The sequence below is a fragment of the Thermobia domestica genome, chromosome 9 (genome assembly GCF_964235325.1).
Source record: "Thermobia domestica chromosome 9, izTheDome1.hap1.1, whole genome shotgun sequence".
Taxonomy (NCBI): domain Eukaryota; kingdom Metazoa; phylum Arthropoda; class Insecta; order Zygentoma; family Lepismatidae; genus Thermobia; species Thermobia domestica.
The window spans coordinates 258,108,030-258,128,690 of NC_137462.1; the positions used below are offsets into that span (position 1 = coordinate 258,108,030).

The 20,661-nt window shown below is 32.4% G+C and overlaps 1 protein-coding gene across 1 annotated transcript; it reads right to left on the minus strand.

Moving 5' to 3' along the window:
* Positions 1-17,740: 17,740 nt before the first annotated feature.
* Positions 17,741-18,775, minus strand: LOC145661198 (uncharacterized). Its single transcript, XM_081726649.1, has one exon. It carries the CDS (start codon positions 18,773-18,775, stop codon positions 17,741-17,743), a length of 1,035 nt encoding a protein of 344 aa, XP_081582775.1.
* Positions 18,776-20,661: the final 1,886 nt, after the last annotated feature.

Genomic DNA, 20,661 nt, shown 5'->3' on the forward strand with positions numbered 1-20,661 from the left:
TCCAAGCAGTCATTAAGACTGGAAATTAAAACTCGAAACTGTACTTGTCAGTAGAAACGCCCAATCTAACCACGAAAACTCCTATACCTCGTAAAGACCTGTGTGAAAACGTACTTTTTAATACGAACCCTCCAAGGCTGTGAAACTCCGGAGAACACAAAACAAATAATACCCTTTAACCAAATGGAAAAGCCAAATACCGGAGGAAGTGAACCAAGGCTAATCAAGAAAAGAAGAGACGAGTAAAGGATAAATACTACAAAACCAGCATACAACCCGGAACCCCTTGGCCCAACTGAAGGCTGAGCGGGAAAAGGAAAGAGAACATTAAAAACACTACGCAAGCTACACTACTACGACGCCTTGCGCAACACTACGAAGCTAAACAAAAAATAGGGGTCCCAACTTGAAAAACCCCGAATACGACATCAAAGAATCAGATATGAACTTGGTTGAATATACCAAAGTACCAACCAATTTCGAAACCAACCATAAAAAAAAAACTTTTAAAAAGATGAAATTGAAATAAACAGACGAGTCATTTAACACCACAGACAACTATAACAAACATTAAAAAAAAAAACAGGGGGAACTTGTCCTAGAGAAGCGCAAGTGCCACTTTAGCCCACATGATACAAAAAGAGGCAGTCCAGAGAATAACAAGTAGCTCTGGCCTTCCCAAAAAGAAATATTCCAACCACAACAACAAGAACGAACCACAACCGAAAAAAAACAAACCACAGAAAGACGAAAACAAAACCACCCCACAACGAAAACCAGGAAGGGAATCGATACAAGACCTTACGATTTTCTGAGGAACTTCCCAAAAATAAAACAAACAAAAAAGTTAACGGCAAAGGAACAAGAGTCTCTCTCAGGACCATCAAAACTTCAAAACAGAGTTAAAATTTTACATACTCTACCCAAGCAATACTGAAAAACCACCACCAACAAACCCAACGAAATAACGACGAAAAGAAAAAGAAAAAGATGGGAAAGGAGAAGGAAGCGGAACCAGAACACACAAAAAAAATCATTAATACGCAATCTCTCAAACAAAACTCCAACCCTCAACCAACTGAAAGTACTGAGAAAAGACTTCCCGCTTCTTAACACACGAAACAATTCAGATTGTTCTGAGAAGGAACCCGTTAAACTCACACAGAAACTGAAACATAATTATAAGAAATAGCAATAAAAGACACAAGAAACACTCCTCAAAGAATAATGACAGCTCGAAAAAATCCCACGGACCTCCTATATACCATAGACACCAAAATTCTACCACTAAGCATGAAAAACAAAAAAAAAGAATAGCACTCGCACCAAACCATCACACCTCGAGACATGCTGGGCGAAGAAACAATGCGAGGGAGAAATTCTATAACCACCAGCCTCATCACTACATGAGAGGGCTGGAGAGTCTTATAAATATAATTACATTAGACTTGGTGACAAAACATTTCACTTGCTTAAACATACAACTACAAAAGGACCGATTGTCGGTTGCCCATGCTAACTACTACCTTCACATGGAGTTAACTCAGACAGAAACGGGCCCTAAGAAACCTTTATACGAAAACAGAACTGAAGCCCATCGTGAAAATAATAATAGTCACAAAACAAAAACTTGAAACAGAAAAACCTGCCAAAAATCATAGGTGTGTGGGGACACCATGAAAACAAACCAAACCCGATCATACTACCGGGATGTAGGAAGATAAAAAATGCTGTCTCCTAGAGACAGATATACACCACAAGCCCACAAACAAACGAGAAACTCTGGGAGATGACTCGGAAAAAAAGAAGGAAGAAAAACGGAAAAATTAAAAAGGAAAAATAATAAAGAAAAGAAGTAAAATCAGGAAAAGTAAATAGAAAAAGGAAAAATACCAAACGAAAGGATAAACAGAAACCTATCCAAGCAAGGAAACTGGAAACACAGAATGAATAAAATATTGAAGCTAGAACCCATGAGGAAAGAAAAAAACAACCAAAACAGTCTAACAACCCAACCAGAAATCACAAAAGAGAGATGATCGAAAACAAACCACACACACGCACAAAGAGGCCTTAACGCAGACGAAAGATTGTACCAAAAGAACAAACAAAGATGAATTGAAAGCAAGTGAAACAACAATTATAAGTGAAAGGAAATACCGACACATGGAAGACGAAACGTAACCAAACAAAACAACAAACAACACAAACACTAACCACATTTATAGTGAAACAACCACACGTGTGGCCACATCGACATAAACCAAACAATTTAACTAATAATAATAATAATAATAATAATAACAGTAATAATGCCAAAATGAAATTAAACCCGAGAAACCCGTAAAGAACAGAAGGAAAGGGAAAGAAAAAAGGATGATATACAGGGGAAAACTAAAGACCCCTCTGATTTTATATACATCACACACATGTATATAGGTGTATATATAAATCTTTGCACCTACCACCTCCAACTGTTGAGAATATTCTCCAATTCATACTTCTATTATTCTCCTCTTAGCGCACATCTACCGCCTTCGCACATATATTATGAGTCACATAACAGCCAATCATCCAATCATAGCTAAATTACTGGACCAAACTCCACACGACCACGTAGAGCTTACCCACCCGTGGACCATCTTTTAGCAATCTACGAGCGAGAAACTAATAGTGCTTATTACAATCCCGCTCGACTTATATATCAGCGCCACCCATATATTTATCAAAATTAGATTTCTTGCATCCATAATCCGCTGACACCATTATCCAATGCTCACAACGGCTTTTGTTACTCACCTGGCGTAGGAAGCACATACTAACTCACTCACATTAAAGTACATTCTCTTTCGAACTACCTTCACTTTTATCTCCACTTTTCCAAACCTCCGGCCAAGAGAAGGCATAACCTTCTACGGCCCGCCCATCTCTGGATGGGAATGAAAGACTGTGAAAAAAATCTTTGCACACAAACGCTGGTATAAAGGAGAAACTAAGCTCTCTTGAAGCAAAGGAAAAGAATGATAGGTGCAAATGGAGGAACCGGGCTCTATCCCGCCTGCACACTTGAATATAAAGAAGACATAAATAACCTTACATTTCCTTAGCTCTGTACCAACAAATAGATCTACAAATTAACAAGTTAATAGATGCAAAAATAATGGAAAAAAGAAGTTATAGTTGGTTCATTTTGTCACCTGGTTTTAAGCAACCCCAACACATCAGAATGTCGCTTAGTTCTGAATAACAAAGTATGCAATTTGTTTAGTATTGCAACTAATTTAGTAGATTTCTTAGTATTTGTTTCCAGCCGGAGAATGTTTTGCACATGCTTAAAGACTAATTTTGCATCAGCTGCATCGACATAAGGGAATGTCAGTATCAAATATTATTGCATCCTAAAAGCCATACTTATATCACTTTCGATGTGAATCACAAGAGAAAATCTTACTAATTTATGCGTTGTTTAATATCACACTCTAATTCGAGAGAGATCTCTTGGTGATAAGGCTAATACTTCATGCACGCTATACCTTATACAGGGTACATAAAAGTCAGGCGGATAATATGAAGTATCATTTGTTATCAATCACCTCCTTATACCATTGACTAACACAAAATCTGTATTTCTGTTAATTATATTTAATGTATATATAGTATTGACTTCGCTTTTACCTACGGCCAACGAAGTAATGAAGACTCAAAATATATGTCCTATCTCACTAGACACTGTTAATGACAACACCGCTGCTGATTCGCAAACTATACTAAAGTATATTTCATCTCTCACAATCAATGACTTTTGTACGTATATTAGTATTTACCCATAGGCTTAAAACAGCCTTCTGTTCAATAGATGATCTGGAAGCTACAGATTCAGCATCTTTCAATGAACTAACTGTTTAATGCTGTTCTCCTACTATTTATTCACATCCGCAACTATTTATAAACAGCCACTTACATCTCATCGAGATTCCTAATCTGAGTCTCTTAGCTAACTTAAGAGCTCTCTAACCCTTAACACCATCTCTGCTTGCTTCAGAGGATTGGGAATTCCCAATCCACTCCACCTACCTTTCATTGCAGTTCTGTGATGATCCTGGTCTAGGATGCTCGGGACTAGGGTCAGCTTTCTCTGCCTTATATTACAGAAATTACATTACTCTAGTCTTACTGCAAAATAGTGCTCAATGCGGAGTTAATAAAAGACGACAGTGCAGAATGGTGCAGGACTGTAATATGCTCAATCTGTGTTGTATATACTCCAGCATAAGGAGAAGTTTACGATATAATCCGAAACAAGGACACGTAAGGAAGGTAATCATCCAACTTACTGAACATCCCTAAAAGAGCATGAGATTAGATATATATTGTATCTTTGAGGCTGCAGCTAGGCCAAACAACCAACAAGTAGACAAAAGGTGTGTTACCCTTATTCTAAGTTTCGTGAAAAACAATAGTAGCCGTTTCTTAGCTTACCAGCATATGTCCCTGATAATAAATTACTAATATACGTTACTAGATAAGGTCCCTCAATTTTAGCACACCCTACCCTCCAACCAAGACGGCCTATAACTACTGGCCCGCAACTAGCCAATATTTTTAGGGGACAATTTTAGTTAGTTATACAGCATCAATATTACTCAATACACCACTGATTCATAAGCCATTAAAAGAGGGAATGAAAATAGTGAAAGCAATTTCAGAGTTTTGTTCCATACATACAGATGGTTGTTTAATAAAGAAATGAAGGTTTAGACTGAATAGACTCACACAGTCAACAGCTCTCATCTGCTTCAAATATATACTCAATTCGTTGTTACATACATACATATACATACTCTTACATTCATTCTTCCTCAAGACAAACAGAAAACTAATACGTGACTTGTTTGTATTCACTCACAAATGTGTGCTTTACATCAGAATAGTTTTCGGATTTTAGCCATATCTATCTCTAACTTATCTTCTCCTATCTCAGTTTTATAACCCAGCTTTAACTCACAAGGCAAAAAAAAAAAAAACTTCGCCACAACTTTTGTGTGACTGTCTGTCTTCAAAATTTTTAAATGTTCATTGATGTCATTTCACGATGATCGCTTATGCAAATTACCGAAGAAACGGCTTTCAAGCATATAAATGAACTTTCCAAACAAGCAACAGGCGAGGAACTAGTTTTAGAAACTTCTACCAGATGTCGCCTCATTGTAATCAGTTATAGCCGAAAGAAATATATTTACCGATAGAAGGTACTAGTTGTAGAGCAGTGTTGGAAATTCATATATTTATAATAATAATGCTTCAAAGTTCCAATTGAAGCCTATCAAAGTACATTTTTTTCGAAACTAGTTTTAGCGAGTTGATTTGTCTTAAGTATATACCAGGGAGGCTAATAAGTAAATGTTTGATATAATGCTTAATAACAAGAAAAGGGTTTATCACTACTATATCAATGTATATATTTAACAGCATTTAACACGATGCACCTATATATGAGGGCATCTTTTATAATATAGCCATAAAAACTTACTTCCTAAATTATATGTATGTATTATAAGTTTACATAATTACAAGTTTGGATATTGACAGTGAAATCTTCTCCTTATCTTGTTCTCTATGGGAAACAATGACTTCCTAAACTCAGTCCATTGGTAATAGTTTAAACAAAGTATACAACCATTCATACGTAACACGATTTCAATATAGTCCTGAACGTTTTTGTTGATTACATTGAAACTGTTGTTAAGGAGAAATTTCTACTGAGCTTCCATACTAACGTCTCACTTATCTCCAGTAAAATTTTTATTAAATTGATTTTACTTTCTAATAGTCTCTACCAATGTTAAGTATATCATTCATTCTATTAAAGATATCCTTCCCGTTTTCGTCTGTTAATCCACCATTCATTAACTTAATTATATTAAGCCCATCTTTAAACAAATCAATTTGATTCATCATATTTTATGATAATCTTTCCTCGTACTTATATTAAACCTGTTGATAATCGGGTGATTACAGACAAGTAGAAGCAAAAGCAATTGTGAATATTGAATACACAATAACAAGAATAAACACATTAATAAATCCAGTAGAACCAGATACTAAAATGGATAATGTAATAAGAGAAAATAGAAAATGTATTCTTTTGAACTTTCTTTTGTTTTTCATTAATAACTTCTCAAGGGTAAATATAGTATCCTTAATTAATGCAATAAGATTCGCCAGTGGAATATTATCTGGTATACTCATTTTTATTATACGTCTTTATGATATTCACATAAAAATACTTACTAATTAAGAAATCTAAGAAACATATAATTTATTAAATTTTCATATTATCTCTTCTTTCTGCACATCGTATTCAAAGTTCTTCTTAACAATCATAACAACATAACAAATTGCTCTATCTGGAATATCACTTTGAAAATTAACACCCACTTTCAAATTAGCTTTATCACTTAGAATCACAGATTAAGATATGCTTGTGTTGATTAAGAACATTCGTCTAATTTCTAAGAACTCTCTTGGATAATAATACATCTCACTGTTTTTAATTGTTGTTATTTTATATATAGGATAAATCTTGTGAACATTAAAATATTTATGTTTTTCGAAATCCAAGTTCAAAGTCTCTAAGGGAAAAGATTCATTTTTAGAATTACGAAAATGAAAATTCTGGACTTTACAGTTATCTTATTTGATCGAGTGCTTTTCTTGGTTATCATTTCTATCAGTCTGAAAGAAGGCATTACACAATTATGTACATCAAATTCACTTCAGTTAAATTGTGTGCTTAAATAAAATTCTAAATATTACCCTTTACTGTTTTCTGCAAAGATTGATATGTGTTGAAGAAAATATGAATCCTTTCGTCTTTTAATATGTTAGATCTCAGCAAGGTAGCAAAGTTAGGTCCATAATTAACAACAAGCATTCCATGCTCCATATTTGTAATGTTAACTTTACCTGGTTGTGGTTGAACATTCTCAAAGATCCCATCTTTTTTCTTCGTTTTCCAAATGAATGATGCACTATCATCAGATCCAATTCTTCTAAAAGAATATTTTAATCCACCTTTCCATATAATATTTTTATAATCCGAACAAAATATTCGGAGAAGTCTTAATAGAAATACTATTTCCTCATCTGTTTGATTCCTTCCCAGCCACTGCTATCATAATGATTTCCTTCTGGTGTATTGGTGTGAGATTGTAAGATATCAAAAACTCACTTCTCAATTTAAGTTTAAACTATCAATGGATTGTATGATAAGCTACAGCTTGATGACGACATCAAATGTTCTATTTGTCTTCGGAGTAATATTTACAAAGCTAAAACAACATGAAATCATGTTTTGTAAGAGATGCTTAAGAAAGTGGTTGTGTTTAAATGTTAACAGTCCATTAAGTAGAAGGGGTCTTAGAATGTATCCTGAAATCATTGAATATTGTGACATACTTTATGATCATATAGAGTTTTATTACGCAGTAAAAACATTTACGACAATGTTAAATATCATGAAAATGGAAGAATATGAAAGTGAAAGTGAGTCCTCAGAGAATCAGAATACAAATACAAAATAGACGAAAAAGAAGGAGACGAACACAAACGAAGAACTATAATATGAAAAGACTGAAATTGTGAAAAGTTGGAATAAGAGATGTGGTATCAATTTATAATATGTCGACCTATTACCAAACTGAAAAATCTAAACACAAAGAGCTGCAACCTATTAAACTTGAGCCTAGATAAGTCAAAGCTCCATGAAATCACTGTTTGGAATCTTATCCAAACGAGGAATTGTTCAAAGGTATTAGTACATTTAGATGATACGCTTCGTATATTGCCAAATAAATACAATGAAGACCCAGAAAGTACAGAGTGATTTCAAGAAGATGAGAATATTTATGCACTACGAAGGATTAAAGGAGTTTAATAATGGATTTACAAAATACTACTTATCTTCGAGTGAAAACAAAGAAAATAGATTAAGTATTATTAGAGCTAGTTCAAGTGAAAAAAGTGTGTGGCCCATGAATTGATTAACGTTGTTAGTGATAGTAACACTTTCATAACATTATCATCTGAATAATGTGGGTTTCTCTCACCACAGTATGGCACGTTCTCTTTATGAAGATACAGGGAACCCTCTAGATTTAGAGGTTAGCTGCGAATATAGTGAACAAGCAGTCGCAGACAGACGCCAAAAGGCACTTATTCAGAAGCCTCAGACCGGGATTGATAACTTGACAAGACCTTAGGAACAGAAAATATGCATGGAATACTAAAAGTTATTCTAGTAGGTCCACACAGTCAGGATGGAAGACCTAGGTGGAGATGAATTCCGTAATTGACAAGGGACATCACCTAATTGTCCGGCTCCGATTTCAATGAAATATTTTTTTTTCTGCTGATAGAGGACATATATGTATTATTTGTGATGACAGAAACTTCTGCCATGGTGCATGTTTTCAATTTTTCTTAATAATTTTTAAGAGTCGTGATGTGGTTATTCAAGTCCCTTACTAATCTTTGTAAACGAAACGTTAAATAAAGAACAGCCATGTAGATGTATATAAGGCTTAGGGGGAAGTTGTATGGTATGTATGACCTTGACGGTAGCAATCTTGAAATCCGCCATTTTGAATAAAGGCCAATTTTTCTAAATGAGAATTGGGTAATATGATACATAATTTCTGGCTAATATTTAATGAGGAAGACAATGGTGAAGCTAGTGAGATATACCCATTTGGGGGAAAGTTACAGGCATTTAATTGTTCGCTTACTACGTGTGAAAGTCCCTTACCTTCTCTTCTAACCCGCGTATTATTGAAAATATGTGGATAAAAGTTTCGGTAATAAATATTATCCCTAGAGGGTAGTGAAACGGTAAGAGTATCGTTGACGGCAGCCATTTTGAAATGCGCCATTTTGAATTAAAGTGAAGTTTGAAAAATGAAAACCATAGCATGTGACACCTCATTTTAATAGAACATTTTTCCAAAAAGCCAATGGTATGCTTATTTTTGTTCTTTAGTTAACCAGTGTGAATTTAGGACTGCTTGTAATGTGCACCAAACGTCCATTATTCGATCTTTCAAATTGGCAGCAATCCTAATTTTCACGGCATATTTTAATATTCCAACTGGAACTTTGCAATTGTTGCCGTGGCGCATGTTTTCTAAATTTATTACATTTTTAAGACTTGATATTTGCCAGTTCGTGAAAGTCTTAGCATAAGCATCTAGCAATCTTTCTGAATTTTGAAGACTTGCCATGCAATTATTTATATCCTATACCTGCCCTTCAAAAACTCGTTTACTGACATGAATCATCGCACAACGAAAGAACTCCAACTTTGCATTTAGGTAATAAAGAATAAGTAGCTTGTATAGTAGATGAGACGAAAAATCAAATGAAAATTCATTTCAAAAAGGAAAACGAAATATGATTGTTGTGAAAATCAAGGGTCTTTTGTTTTGTTTTATATTTATTTGTTTATTGTATATTTATTTATTTTCTATGCAATATTTTAGCTAGTCAGACAAAAAATTCGTTCGGTTTCTAGCGATTGTTGTCGATGGTTCATGGTTGTAAGATTTATAATCAGTATTGATCGCAAACTCAATTAAGTTACACCTCTTTATAAACAAGTTACCTGTTTTCATATTAAGTTCATGGTACAAACAATGTTTTGAGAACAGTCATATTATGCCTCTTTGATATTTTCTATTATTGCTGCTGTTCCTTTAGTGTTGCATTTATTAACAATATTTTATTGTTTGTCGTTTGCGCAACATGTACGCTACATTTCCTGCTAATTTTGTGCTCGTATAACACCAATTTGTTATAATTTCATTTGTACTTCCTTACATTACATAGGTCAATAGGTTCCTCATGTATTCTCGCTTAAAGTTAATAATTACATGGCAAGTGTTCAAAATTCAGAAAGATTGCTGGATGCTTATCCGAACAATATTCATGAACTGACAAATTTCAGCTCAAAAAAATGTAATACATTTAGAAAACATGAGCCATGGCAAGAATTGCAAAGTGCCATTTTGAATTCTAAAACATGCCGTGAAAATTAGGAGTGTTGCCAATTTGAAAGATCGAATAATGGACGTTTGGTGCATATTAGAAGCAGTCCTAAATTCATACTGGTTAACTATAGAACAAACATAAGCATACCATTGGCCTTTTGGGAAAATTTGCTATTAAAATGAGGTGTCACATGCTATGGTTTTCATTTTTCAAACTTCACTTTAATTCAAAATGGCGCATTTTAAGATGGCTGTCGTCAAGGTCATACCTACCATACAACTTCACCCTAGGCCTTATATGTATCTACATTGTTGTTCTTTCATTAACACTCCGTTTACAAAGGTTAGTAATGGATTTCTGCAGTATTCTCTAACCACATTAAAAATTCTTAAAAATTATTTAAAAAATAGAAAACAGGCACCATGGCAAAACTTTTTGTCATCACAAATAATACATATATGTCCTCTATCAGCTAGAAAAATTTCATTGAAATCGGAGCCGGACAATTGGGTGATGTCCCTTGTAAGAATGAAGGTCCTCCGTGATTCCACAGACCACTATGATAATTACAAAAATGAAGTTTTAGAAACATTTACTTGCTTCAAGAAAGAAGATGAGTTATAATAGATGCACTGTCGTTCAGTTGAAGCTGCTCTGCAGAGAAAAGGGTCTTTGAGGTTACTCCCGACTGCGTAACTTATTAACTTACCAGAGAAAGGTGATCTTAGTAAATTAAAAGAAAGTCTAATAACAAAGAGCTTATTCTCATTTGTGGAAGACATCTCCGGCTATTTTTGATCCATAAATTATTGATTTTAACTTTTTATTATTTTTTTTACCTTTTTCCGGTCGTCGGTCCAGGCATGCTTCTTTTAATCTAAATACCATGCAGTAACACTTCTATTACTCTAGCATTATTTATTTAACAAACAAACAAACAAATTTTTGATCTGGGTCTTGAATGACTCGTTTTCTCTGTTAACGGGAAGGATATTTTATTTGTTTGACCAACCTTACGTTGTCCAATTTCGGCCACTTTGCTCACTCTGAATGGTCACTTCTATTCTTTGCTCATTCCCTTAGCATGCTGCAACATATCAGCAGTGTTGACAGATAGGAAAAGTTTTCCACGAAACTGGAAATTGATATAAGTTGCGGAAGGCGAGATATTTTCTTCCAAATATATAGAATATATGATAATTATTATAAAAATATGTACCAATGGAAACGCATGGTAATATATGCATATCTTGGTGTGCTTATGCGCGTTACATATTTGCAGCAAAATTTGAACCATTTTGGAAACTTTCATGTCTATTGATGTGAAATTTCAATTCTGGAACTGTAACACTGCCTGTCAGAGTAAATATCAAACATTATAGTCAAATTTCTCTTATACAAAAAAGAGAGAATGCAATTGAACTGTGTGCGTTTTATCTATGTGTTGTGATAATCTTCCAGCAAAAGTTCCTGAAAACTTCAGGTGAGATATTTTGTGAACTGGTTAGACAATAAGAAGAAAGTGCTGTAGCTATCCTAGTGTTTATTTTAGCTTCCCCCAATTTTTAACTTCTAAATCCGCCAGTGAAGAATAATATGCTAATCACTAACATCAAGCTTTAAATTCATTGGAAATCTAGTAATAATACTCTATTTTCCTAAAAATAACTAAAGTATTGAACGGTCAAAAATGACCGTATATTCGACGTATAGGATATTTCTAGCATCTTCGCTGGGCTACCACATGGTCTTGGTGATAGACAATCGTGTGAGAAGTGGTATTAGTCAAAGTTCGAGAATATATGTAAAAGGAAACAATAAGTATATGGAAGATAACAATGAGAATAAAGAAGACATATTATATACCTAAATTCCAATAACCCCTGCGACTGGGCTATGAATCAACATACTGTATGGGGGATTTAGGTGGTTTAGCGAAAACGAGATAAGGCAAATAGATTTTACATGTATACCAGATAATTCTCATACTGGTTATGTATTAGAAGTAGATCTTGAATATCCAAAAGAAATAATGACTTTCACAAAGACTATCCATTAGCTCCAGAAAACATGTTTCCACCTGGTTCAAAAAAATAACGCTATTAGCATACCTATATGGTAAGGAAAATTATCTCGCTAAGTAATGTTGGTAGTATCTCTGTCCATTTATAATTTCCTTGTGCAGTAAACTTCTCCCACATGTTTTGTTTAAGAGTTGTGTTGAAGCGTTCTACGATATAAGAAATTTTACCACTGTACGTTGAGCAATGTTGGATAATATATTCTTTCATAAACTCTCTAAAGTTTTTCTTTACCTTCATCAATTTGAAAGTTACTAGGTCTTACATATTTTAATACTGATTCAAACGCTTCTCTAACATTCTTACCGCTCTTATCTTTAACAGGAAGAGCAAACGCGTATTTGCAGAACATGCCAATAATCGTTAGTAAATATTTATAGACTTTATTTAATTTGAAAATACCTTTTAATACTCCACTATCCATTTCTACAATATTAGCTTGCCAAAGATCATCAATACCTTTTATAATAACACCTTGCCTAGGGTAATTTCTTCTTGCTGGTTTGTGAATTTCTTCTAAAATATTTTCTCTATCACTTTTATCTTCTTCTACTCAATTAATATTTTTAATGAATTGAGATTTAGTAAAAGCACATGCAGAAAAATACCTTTCTTAATATATCTTCCATTCAGTGTTCGCACTATTCTAATGGTATCTTTCTTTGTATCTGCTGACTTTTACACTTAGCAGAATACTTCCTATTTATTATATAGAAAATCATTTCTATATGTTAATAATAAGAAATAATAAGTGTCCTTTTCGAAAGCTGAATTTGTATCTACTCTAAACGTAATTACATCATCATTTCTAAAGTCTAAACGAAAAGATTGAACTACAGTATCCATCAGAAATATATGTAGATAGTATTTATGCAAACTTAATGACATAACCAATATTTTTCCATTATATAGAAAAACTTATAACCATTCAATAGATTAAATACTTTAAGATTTGGTCTTTAACATTTTTAGTTCTCAATCGACATAATAGATTTATAGTTTCCTTCTTCGTAATGAACGTATTTGCTTCTTTGTTTCATGTTTGGAAATTTTCTGTTGTAAAAATTGTCTATTTTATCTTTTTAACAACTTTTCCTAACTGCGATGACATTGCTTTGTATTTATTGTATTTTGATACAGGAAACTTTACATTAAACAACATAACTACATAATTATTATTCTTTCCGATATCTTCATATATTCTTTCTTTAAAGTATTAATATCATCTGTGTTTATGTATGTGTTTTCTAATGATTTTAATACATCTTTAATTTTTTTCTATCACTTTCTAAATGACTATTTAATGATTCGAACTGATGAAAAGTTACTACATCTTTTTGGTAAATAGCATTAGCCACATTAACAAATATTTTATTTTTAACATCTATCCATGTTGTATTATTTCGTGTAAAAGCTTATCTATATCACTTAGTTTACTGAGCTCATCTATAGTATTAAAATTCTTTTAAAACTTTAATTGCTCTTTACTATGACATCATTATTCCTACTTTTAGTATTACCAAAGATATAATTTTATATATATATATATATATATATATATATATATATATATATATATATAATTTCAGATTATTTAACAGCATGCAGAACAGTGATACGAGCTCCACTAACATCAATCAAATCACCATTCTCAACTCGAATTAAACTTTGATGCTTTTAAACTTAATGTAATGTATTGGGAAAAATACTTTTTCTTTGTGTTCATGTATGATTGGTTCTCTAAACTCAGCATAAGTTCTAAATATTGCTATTAAATCTTTTTCGGTATGTGTTCTGTCATTGTAGTTTAAAAACATACCCCCTGCTATATCAGAGTGAATGTTTTTATATCAAATGGACGAAACTTTGATAGCTTATCTCTAATGGTTTCAGTATCTTTTCTGGTTAATTTCTTCTCACTAAAACCTAATAAATATTACCTATGGTTATAACACATATAGTGCTAAATATTTTAATTCTATTTTTGTTTTTGTCGTCGGTAAATGTAATGTTATTTCTTACGGCGGGAAGGGGAATAATTAATTTCATGTAGTCTCCTAATTCTTTAAAATTATTCTGATCAGGTTGAACTGTAAGTTGCCGCGGAAACTTAGATGTACTACAAATTGTTAATTTGTTATTGTTTCTTTTATATTAGGAATTAAGTATGTTCTGTAAAATCATACATGAGCTATTCTAAATTGTTTTCAATTTGATAATGCAGGGGTATGCTAGTACAGATGAATAACCATTTAAATTAAATACATTAATTTATTGTGTAATGAAAATAAAATGAATAATTAGTATATTTAATTAAGGTTAACAGAACAAACAACGAAGAAAAACAGGAATGATGTATTACTTCCAGATGATATAAAATGTTTAATAGTGGGGCGTAGTGGGTTTGGGAAACGACGTTAATGATCGATCATTTGATGTTCACATAAGACTGATTAAAATTTGCCAATGTTTAAATCTATTCCAAAATCGGAATCAACCTAAATACCAAGAACTAACGCAACTTTTTCGAGATATAGAATGTGATATTAAAGATACAATAGCAATAGTAAGAAGAAACAACGAAGCGATTATCCCATTATATTAGATGTGAGGAAGATTCTGCGGTAGTGTTTGATCATTTCATTTTACAAGAACAAAACCAAGTAAGAGAATATTTTACTCGAGGTCATCATGAAGCTTTAAACTGTGTCTGTCTCAGAAAAGCCTATTCTAAAGTTTCCAAACCACTAATTAGATATAACTTAAACTTTCTTTGTAATTTATACAGGACAATGTGAATCTAAAACACACATTAGACGAATTTGTTGTGTGTGATATGTCTTTTGAAAAATTACAATCTTTATGCAATAAAAGTGTGGCAGAAATATATGCAGAAATAAAATTAAAGATCTGTACATAGGTAAACGTAAATAAACGTTAACGAACGTATGTGCTTTGTGTTACCTTATATTGGTCTTTTTATTTATTTTTATAATGAATGGATTTTAATAAATCTAACAAAGTTAGAGAAGATTATGTTGAAAGACTTAAGGAAATTGATGGTGCTAATCTCAGTAATTATTAGAAATATAAAGAACAAGATTACCTGTTATGGATGCAACTGAAGATTTAGGACATGATATGTCAAAAGTAGCAAAAGGAATTAAAAATATAATACAACATTTTGTAGCGGTTGTACTTAAATATGCAAGAGTAGATTGAAGATTTTTATTGACAATTCATATGTATGACATTCGTCTACGTTAAAGCGATACGCAAATAACAGAAGAAATAAAACATATGAAAAAGCAAATTAAGTATAAGATAGAAGGAGTAGAGTCTTTAGCAACTACTTTATTTTGACAAGATTGTCGGAAAATATTATGCAACTATACATGATAGAATTTTTTGGAATAATGCAATACGATAAAGATGTAAAAATCATATATGTGATAGAGGATACAGGAGTAAAAATTTATGGTGATGATATAGTCATTAATAATCGGCACCACACCGGAACAGAAGGTTTATGGGAGGGTCTAACAAAACATAATCCAATAAATTATAATGATAATGATCTAGATAAATATACACAAATAATCATAGATTCTAATGTTGCATTTCATAACAATGATGGAAATACAAGAATGCAATAATCTAATAGAAGCGAAAAATATAAAAAAATGATCAAAAATATCTGGAATAAATATATAAAACCATCTTTAGCTCCAACACCAACAAAAAGTAAACAGAAGAAGCTATCAAAATTTACAGTGAATTACCTAAATAATAAATATGAGTGGATGATGTTGGTAAACTAACTGATTTATTGATGATCATCGATGTAGAGGAAAAAGCAGGAAATAATAACTTTTATAATGAGAAAGTGGTTATTATGGATATTAATAATTCTAAATTCTCACAATTTAACCTCAATGATTAGAAGGGTATAGTTTTGTGATAAAGATATTGAATAAATTACCACCAAGATGCTGGAATGGTGAGAGGTATGGAAAAAGATTAATGAATAAGACTTTAAACATGCAAGCAATGCCAGAACTACATATAATAGTATTTTCGTACTGCCACTCTACACGAACCTGCAAGAAAGATTAGAAAGAGGAGATAAAGGTATTAACCCACTAGATGAAGCTTCTAGATAACATGATATCTACTATAGAGATAATAGAGGTGCAGCTTCTAGACATATTGCATACAAGGGATTAGAAAATAAAGCACGGGAAAGAGTGTTTAGTAAAAATGGGAACTTGATAATAGGACCTTTACGAACATTAGGTACTGCTGTGGCTATAATTTCAAAACTAAGGTTTTGTTTAGGTTTACAAGTACGTAGTGTGTCTTGATTTAGTTTCTAAGTATGTATTGTGTTTAATTTTTGTGGAAATAATTTTATACTTTTATAATAAATATACGTATGAAGTTTAGTAGTTTTACATTTACAATTCCTAACAAGGAACTTAAGGAATTAAATATAGGTTACATTTTAACCAAGAAACAAACCAAACAGAATGAAGCGAAACTAAGTAAATGACAATGTTGTTATTAATTAAATTAGGTTACGTTACGTTCCGAAAATATACTATTTCAGATTAGACTTCTGATATTACTCTAATACCATTAATTCATACAACAGTTGCACACGCCTTCATACGTATCACTATTACCATTTAGAATTAACAGTATTTCCAATCATAGCTATTTATTCCATACTCTTTACATATAATTCCTTGCGTCAGCTTACGACTGTAACTATATCGTTCTTCTGACACTTGAGATACTCAATTCTTCCACTAAACATTTAACTTACAATATCATCTTATATCACAACTTAGTAAGCATTTAACAACAATCATTCTTCACTTAAAATCAATAATTATTCATTTGTCTTTTTAACAAATAAATTCGGTGGCACTGTAAACAAGGCCTTTCTTGCCACTATACAAGTTTGATCCTTTTATTGTTCATTTCTTGCACCTACAACATTCTCCCCGCTTTTTTCTTTTCTTCTTCTTCTTCATCTCTTTTGGTTTTTGTTCCTCACTTGCTATCAGTCTTTCCGCTTGTAACTTAAATATCTCAATCATCCTTCCATCATCTCCTTTTTCTTCTTTGTCTTCTTCAGTTTCATTTTCGTCTCCGCATTCCTCCATCGACTCGGTTCGTTCCCTGTTCAATCCTCTTCTTACCCTTTTGTTTTACTTGTCATCCCATTTATCTTCTGTGGTCCTGTTTTTCTTAGTTTCTTCTTGTTTATTGGAATTCATTTCTTCTAGTACATCTACCTCCTCTAACTTCATAAAACACTCATCTTTTCCTTCTGATTTCCTTGTCCTCATATCACAGGTCCTCTTAGCACGTACATCGTCTTTTTCAATATCGTTTTCATCTTTTTCTACACTTGTTATATGGTTTTCGTATATATGCTTGTATTGGTTATGATTAAAATTCGTATCACTGTTCCATCGACTTTCACTTCGGTCTTCATCTTTTCGTAGCTGTACTTGATCCGTGTTGTGCTCATAGTGTCATGAATGTTCGTTCATTTTATGTTGCTTACTATGTTCTTGTCTCGATGTATCCTAATATGTTTCCTCTTATCCTCTGCTTACTATCTGAATTTCTCTACTTCCATCGATACTTAATCTCGATTCTGTCTTGACCTCATAGTAAGAATTCAGCATGAAATCATCCATTGAAGTAAGATTTTGTTCTTTTTCTTCTTCATCATTGGCTACCAAACCATCTAACGCTTGTTGGAAATTTTCCATAATAAAAGTTTGCTTATCTTCCTTCTGCAGAAATTGTTCCTCTGGCATCTGATTAAGTCTTCTTTTGTTAACGTCCCTCTCTCTTTTAGGACAGCATCTGGCGAAATGGTGATATTCATTACAATTCCTACATTGTACATCTCTCGCTGGACAATGGTACGTTACATGTTGTCTTCCACAAGCTACACACCCATAGTTCTGCTTTATGGACTTTCCGGCAAAATTGGTGTTATATTGAACCGTACGATTTGTTGTTGGACGCTGTGGTTCCAATCTTGAATCCGGAAGCTGATTGGTTGTTCTTTTTAGTTGTCCTAACCTCGTATCAGCACTATAAAATACTGTAACTTCTTTTTCTAACAATTCTATTTGGTTGGCAATCTCTATAGCCGTGTTCATGGTTAATTCTTTGGTAGACAACATCTTCTTCCGAGCAATCTCGCTTGCTATTCCGGAAACTATCTGGTCTCTCAGAGCATCTTCTCTGAATTGTCCAAAGTTACAGCGATTGGCCTGCTTTTTTAATTGGAGTATATGATCTTGACACAGTTGACCAGGTTGTTGTTTCATATTATGGAATTTATATCTTTCCACTATGAAATGTGATGTGTGCTGGAAATGTGTCACTAGAAGCTCTTTAATAGTATCGTAGTTCAATTCTGGAACTCTTTTTGGTGCTGCCAACTCTTTTAGTATCTTATACACCGAGCTTCCTATCAATGATAACAAAATGCATACTTTTTTCTGTGATGGTACATCATTAGCAAAACAATATTGTTCATATCGTTCAATATATGTTTCCACATCAGGTTCGTCTACATCTAGCGGTTCAAAATATGATACTGACTTATGTTCTGACATCCTGTATTTCATGGATTCATTTGCAACGCTCGTCGCCAATTGTTATTACTTAAATTAGGTTACGTTACGTTCCGAAAATATACTATTTCAGATTAGATTTCTGAATTTACTCTAATATCATTAATTCATACAACAGTTGCACACGCCTTCATACGTATCACTATTACCATTTAGAATTAACAGTATTTCCAATCATAGCTATTTATTCCATACTCTTTACATATAATTCCTTGTGTCAGCTTACGACTGTAACTATATCGTTCTTTCTGACACTTGAGATACTCAATTCTTCCACTAAACATTCAACTTACAATATCATCTTATATCACAACTTACTAACCATTTAACAACAAACATTCTTCACTTAAAATCAATAATTATTCATTTGTCTTTTTAACAAATAAATTCAGTGGCACTCTAAACAAGGCCTTTCTTGCCACTATACAAGTTTGATCCTTTTATTGTTCATTTCTTACACCTACAAATGATTTCTTTATTTCTTTCTATACCACAGGTTAAGAAAATAAAGAAAGAAATACAAACAAATAATAATAAAGTTCATTACGGTGGTTTTATATTTACTATTCCAACGATTTTAGATTTAATAGGTACTCCTGGTGCTGCTGCTAGTGAAGCTGCTGCTATAGCAACCCTGTAGATGATGTGAAAAAGAATAAAAGTTGATTGTAAGAACGAAAGAGACGTAACTTACCGATGGAAAAATAACACGTTGGAGACGTTCCAAACAACGTAAAGCCCAAAAATGTAAAGAAAATATATACTTTTAAGTAATTTGCATCTAACATGTCTAAGTAGGTTAAGATAAGAAATTTTTGAAATACTTTTATGAATGATGAAAAATCTATTAAGCTTAATAAGAATGAGTGTGGTATTGTTAATTTTGATATTGGAGCCAATTGCACTTGTTATTGGAAAAAAGGAAATAGAATGCATATGTTTGATTCACTCGGATGTAATCCAAAAAAAAAAACACTCATAAAATATATCAGTAGTAATAATAAATAGTACAGTAGAAACCATTAACAACATTTTAACGTGGTAAACTATGGACATTTATGTATTACAGTTTTAAAAATATATACAGATAGATATAGTTTTCCCGATAGTATTAGCGAAATAAATAGAAATAAATAGAAATAAAGATGTGTGGAGAAAGTTTATATGACTTATAGTTTAATTCGTAAATTGTTTTGTCTTTATAATAAATACAGATAAAATGGAGTCGTATGAATTACTATCTTTTAAGCCTAATCAAAAGACTATCGAGAGTTTAAATAAACCAAACAGATTTATCGAGCTTAATATAGTTGCCGTCGATTGGTTCATACATCCTTATTTTGCTTATATATATATATATATATATATATATATATATATATATATATATATATATATATATATATATATATAAGTTAATTTTGAAATAAGGGACGCAGACGGCGAGTACAGCGGTCAGCCAAATATTAAACTCGTTATTAACTTCTTTCCGTATCTGTTTTCTCAAATACAAGTTAGTAAACACGGACATATATTGGATATTATATATTATCCTGGTGCAACTTCGACAGCTGTAAACACATGTACGATTTCAAAACCAGAAGTAAAACATTATGATAAAAGTGGATGGAAAGGAATCAAATGGTGGAGAACAGATGAGGAAATATTATTTCTATTAAGACTTTTGCGAGGATTTTTCTTCTTATTATAAAGATATTATGTTGAAAGTTGAATTAGCAGATATATTTAAAAGAATGGATCTGTTGATAGTGCCTTTTTCATTTGAAAAACAAAGAAACAAGATGTTTATAGTTCAGGTACAGTTAAGAATACAAATACGGAGTTGAGAACATGTGTTTTTAGTTATG